Source organism: Mesocricetus auratus, unplaced genomic scaffold (genome assembly GCF_017639785.1).
Source record: "Mesocricetus auratus isolate SY011 unplaced genomic scaffold, BCM_Maur_2.0 Super-Scaffold_100037, whole genome shotgun sequence".
Lineage (NCBI taxonomy): Eukaryota > Metazoa > Chordata > Mammalia > Rodentia > Cricetidae > Mesocricetus > Mesocricetus auratus.
This window is the reverse complement of record NW_024429215.1, coordinates 10,906,285-10,911,932: the sequence shown is the minus strand read 5'-3', so window position 1 is coordinate 10,911,932 and position 5,648 is coordinate 10,906,285. Positions and strand designations below refer to the sequence as shown.

Below are 5,648 nucleotides of genomic sequence, written 5' to 3'. Positions count from 1 at the left end.
ATTGTCCTAAATGCTGGATTTTCTAGGAAAGTTAATTTTTCTTCTTCCATGAATGTGTGCATTCTGATGTGTTGAGCAGTTTCATAGTGACATATACAGAAAGGGACTACTCGTATCAAAATTTTTGGGATGAAAACATTTTGTGTTCTATAGTCTGCCCTTAAATTCCTGAATTTAAGTGATGTTCTGCTTAAGCTCATCATAGGTCCATGGTATAAAGGTATCCTCTTTTACCAAAAGCTACAAACATTCACTGTTATTCATTTTGACCAGAGAAATATCAAGGACATAATCTCACGGAAATTGTGCTGAGTCACAGAATGGACTTCTGGATTCTGGTAATCAGAATTACTTTCTTATCACAAACAACAACTGGAATTCTGGGAAATTTCTGTCTAATTTTCTACCATCTGGTCCTTTGTTACAGAGAATGTATACTCAAGCCCACAGATTTGATTCTGATGAACTTAATGTCAGCCAATGCCTTGATCATTCTCTCTGCAGGAGTGCCACACACAATGGCAGCGTTTGGGTTTAAGCAGTTCGTGAGTGATTTTGGTTGCAGGCTCCTATTATGCATGCAGGCATTTGGCCGCAGTGTGTCCATTGGCACCATTTGCCTCTTGAGTGTCTTCCAGGCCATCAGCATCAGATTCAGAGAATCCTGTTGGAAGGATCATAAAGTCAGAACCGTAAATTACATGGGCTGCTCCATTTCCCTACTCTGGGTCTTCTACACGTTGATAAATTTTATTTTCTTTCTAAACCCACTTATCAAACTCAGTAGCAAAAACATGACAAGAAAACGAGATTTTGGATACTGCTCAATTGTAGGGCGCAATGAAATCAATGACTCCCTCTACACAGCACTGGTGGTGTGCCCTGAAGTCTTGTTTTCTGTGTTCATTGCCTTGTCTAGTGGCTCCATGATAGTCTTTTTGTACAGACACAAGCAGAGAGTTCAACACATCCACAGCAAGCATGGTTCCAGAAGAACCTCTCCTGAGTCTAGAGCCACCCAGAATATCCTGCTCCTCGTGTGTAACTTCCTGGCGTTTTATACTCTCTCCTCCATTTTACGAGGCTGCATTGCTCTTCTGCATAATCATGACTGGTGGCTGGTGAACATCACACGCCTCACTTCTCTATGTTTCCCATCTTTTGGACCCTTTGTCCTCATGAGTCATTACTCCACTGTGTTCAGGCTTTCTTTGAGCTGGATCAGGAATAAAAAATAATTCCACTTTATTATCGGTACATAAATGATGAAATTGTGGGGAATCCAGTTTTTATGCACCTATTCCCCTCAGAAAGGCAATACAAAAAGTAGGAGCCGGGCATTGGTGGTGCACAACTTTAATCCCAGCATGCGGGAGGCAGAAGCAGGGGGATCTCTGTGAGTTCGAGGCCAGCCTGGTCTACAGAGTGAGTTCCAGGACAGGCTCCAAAGCAATACAGAGAAACCCTATCTCAGAAAAAAAAGTTAAGTAGGTACCACCTTGTCTTTCTAAGATTAGGCAAATGAATATGGGAGTTTTGTCGGTTGGTTGACTTAGCAGCCTCCATGAGAGTTACATTTCCTAGATGCTTCTCATTGTGCAGCTGATGCACATAAGCTAGAAAACCAGCTTGTAAAACCAATAAAACATAAAACTTTTCTTCCCGTGATCACCTTCCTCTCATCCTATGAGGGTGTCTTGACTTCTTGGTGATTGTTATAGACACTATAATGGACCCACACTCTAACTGAAAAGAAAACTGAAACCATGGCTGACCATAAGCTTGTGCTTCCAGAGACCCCAGTCCATTCACAACTACTTCCTCTTGCAACAGTACCAGAAAACTTCAAGCTTATCTTCACCAATAGACTGCTTGCAGTTAGTTGTTCTACGGAAATACCCATTGACTACTTCCAAGCATCCAAAGAGTTCAGAAGACACCATCCCTTGTTTGATTGTCTGTTCTTTCACTGATGTGAGTCTTACTTTCCAGAATTCTGCTCTGGATCCATGTGCATATGAGTTCTTTTCAGGTGAATCATTTCTAAAATTGCTACTTTGATCTTTTCATGAATTAGGATGCCATAGTTTTGTCACTTGTCACTTTATATTCAGATTCTCTGCTCTGTTCCTTAGGTTTGACTGTTTGTTTTTATGTCCATGCCGATCTGTCCTTTTCACTTTGGCTCTGTCATGAATTTTGATGTCATGCTTTGGAGTTTTACAGCTTGTTTTTACTCCTTAGCTTTGCCTTACTATTTGAGGTGGGTTGTTTTGCTTCATACTAATTGTGATAGTTTATTCTCTATCTGTAAATTATGACACCAGAACTTTCAAGGGCATTGCAACAAATCTATAATTTAATTTTCCTTTTGAAAAATACTTCCTTGTTTTGAAATAGACCATTTTGTCACATAATATCTTTTGATTAAGTTTGTTTGGAATTTTAAATTTTCTTGAGACAGAGTCTCATATTGTATCCCAGCCTGGCTTGGAACTCTCCATATAACTCAGACTCAACTTGAACTCAAGGTCATCTTCCTTTTTCAGCCTATGAATGCTAGGATTAAAGCCATGTATTGCTATTCTCTGCTTGTTTCACATTTCTTTCTTTCAATTAAAAAGTAATTTATTCTTAAATGACACATATTCTTGTTTTGCCTGTATGTATGTCTGTGTGATAAATGCATGGAGTACCTTCAGAGTCTAGAAGAGGTCATCATATCCCCCAGAAACTAGGGTTTCAGAGGGTTGTTAGTCTCACTATAGAGGCTTGGAAACAAACCCAGGTTCACTGGAAGCTCACTCAGCATTCTTCATCTCTGACCAATCTCTATAACCCTTTTCTCCCAATTCTTGATGAGATTTGGGCAACTATGAATGTGTTTGAAACTCAAACTAAAGCAGGGAGGGTCCACTATACCATAGATAACTTGTGGGTTTGGCCATATTTTTCTAAACATTCTATCATTAACTGGGTAGTACACACAAATAATCACTTGTTTATGTGACACAGTTTTGTGTTCTGTACCCCCACACTAGATTTAAGCTTATGATTCTGCAGGCTTTTGTCCTGGTTGGGGAGATTACATGAATGTATCACCAGCTTTGACTCAAAAACTAACCATATTTGGATGACAAGTAACCAAGTGTTCACCCAGCATGTCGTTAGCTTCTTTCTCACATTAAAACTTATGTCTCCATTTCAGTCTGCCATGATCTTTCCTCAAGTGTGTGTGTGCGTGTGTCTGTGTGTGTGTGTGTGTGTGTGTGTGTGTGTGTACATATGCATGCACACCCTGTAGTAACCAGAGGATGCTGTCCAATCTCTTCCTCAATCATTCTCCAATGTATATTTGGGATAGGGTCTTTCAATGAACTCAGATCCCTCCATTTAAGCTAGGCTGGATGCCAATGGGATCCCATTGTCTCCTTCATGTGATAATACACTAACATTGTGTACAAACCTTTTAGTGAGAGTTCTTGAGATCCCAACTCAGGGCCTTCTGCTTACCCAACAATATCTTTGTCCCCTGAGACTCAGTCACATCCTACCAGTGCATCTATGGAACAAATTGTCAGATAAAGTTGGGTAGACCTGCAAAATATACTTGCAACTATATCCTTTGCCCTTAGTCACTTTTCCCTAGAATACAAGCCTTGTATGGTCCCATCCCAGGAATCCCTCAGCTCTTCATATCACAGGAGAGAAAAGCTACTTCCATACTTCCATTCTGAACCTGGGTGATTATCACCACTCAGTTAAATTTTTTCTTATTGTTTGATGGGAACAAAGTCTTTTTTCTGAGCTGATGTCTACTTCTTTAAGACACACACCCTGACATTATCTTGTCATATTCTAGGTGAATGATCTCTGAGAGTATACAACTTTTACCTTGGAAATTACTGTAAACTTCTGAGCTCCATGAGGATGGTATGTCCCATTGACCACAGAGTCTCCATCCTGCATCCAGCATCACTAATGCATCCTACTTGCAGAGATGAGGTGCCTTATTTCAGGTGCCCAGTCTGCAGAAGACAGGAGAGTCTCCAGGAGCCTTGATTGGTGAAGACCACTCAGCTGGCCTCTTACTCTCTGTACTTACCAGTTGTCCATAGCATATTACTTGGGGGTTACTATTTTCTTTGTAGCCAGGCATTCTCAGTACTGCTTAGTATATATCTTTTACCAGTGTGAGAACTGGTGAACCTGTAGTGTGTCTGCACAAAGCACACTCATATGAACGTGGTCTGCTCAATTACACTCACAGGGATATTGTGGGTTTTAAAATCACTTATTAATTTTAAAACACCTATTAATGGAAATATAAAGGTTTTGTTTCACCACAATGTCATGGCTAATTATCTTTAACTCACATAATTGGAAATTTGTTGACACCAAGGAAATACCCTACATAGAAGACAGATTTTATCATTGCTTTCTTATGAAGAGAAACCAGTGGTCACTGTTCAACACAGTAGTCAGCATGCTATGAACTACTTAATGTCTCCTTAATGTCTACCAAGAGTACTCTGGGTTTTATTTGGAGTGACCAAGGTACATGTCAGAGTGGCACTGAGTGACTTAACCATAAGTATAATCTTCCCGGGATGCTCCTGAAGAACCATAGCCGAAGGATCTCCATAACTCAGGGCAAGAGCAGCATGTCCAAGAAGTGTTTCAGAGAAGGTTCATAATTTATGGTATAACAGAAGACAGAGGCCGTGAACCAAGCCAACACAACCTTGCAATGAAGATTTACTGCTAAAACTGAGTGAACACGTTCTACTGTGTGACACGCCACAGCTCTAAATGCCACTAAGATGAATGAAGAGGAGAGAAAGATGGAGGAGCAATGTAGGGCTTTTGTTTAATTTGGGGGTATTTTAAATAATAATTTTTAGTTTTCTTTTGGGGAGATAATAATGAGATTTGGTACCTGATGTGAAAATCTCAAAGAATAAATAAGTCAAAAACTTAACCATAAATTAAAGGGTGATGTCTGTCAATACAGTTTAAACACTCATTTTTCATGAATGCACACTATTAGTCATATGAATAAATGGTTTGAGTCATTCTAGGCTGGGAGATTCTCAGTATTTAGGTTATTTCTAATGTTTATAGCTGTTATAAACTTACAGAAAAGGCATATTAGGATTATATGTACATATATGATTTCGCTTTCACATTAATATTTTGAATTAGTTGTTGAGTGTATAAAATACACATTGAGAGGTAAGTGTCTTTGTCCCTGACTAGAGGACACTACTATTTATGCCCTAGTCCCAGACATAAATTCCATTCCCCACCCCCAGCCATTTAAGCTCCAGATGCCTTAGAATACCCTCCCCACACCCTCAAAAATCCCTCACAGTACCCGGGACCATGAGAGCCTTGCACCCCCTACATCTTGAGAAGCCCCACAGCCATATCAGCATCCACAAGAGAAGCAGACCCATCTGCACCTACAAGAAGAACGAGCACCTAAGCCACAGCCCCCACCTATATCAATTGGAGGAAGAGGGATCCCTTGAATCCAAGCCCCATCGGTACCGACTGGAGGACGAGATGGGTAAACGACAGTGTAAAAATACATTCAACAGCATAAATAGTAATATGAAACCACCAGAAACTAGTGGTTCTACATC

General features: G+C 40.2%; 1 protein-coding gene across 1 annotated transcript; it reads left to right on the top strand.

Annotated features, from left to right (window-relative positions):
- Positions 1 to 285: 285 nt before the first annotated feature.
- On the top strand, positions 286 to 1,238 carry LOC101834146 (vomeronasal type-1 receptor 4-like). The gene has a single exon (XM_005085662.4). It carries the CDS (start codon positions 321 to 323, stop codon positions 1,236 to 1,238), a length of 918 nt encoding a protein of 305 aa, XP_005085719.2. The 5' UTR covers positions 286 to 320.
- The last annotated feature ends 4,410 nt before the right edge of the window (positions 1,239 to 5,648 follow it).

Excerpts from the sequence above, each read along its gene's own strand:
- LOC101834146 (XM_005085662.4), top strand. The coding sequence starts at position 321 with ATGGACTTCTGGATTCTGGTAATCAGAATTACTTTCTTATCACAAACA.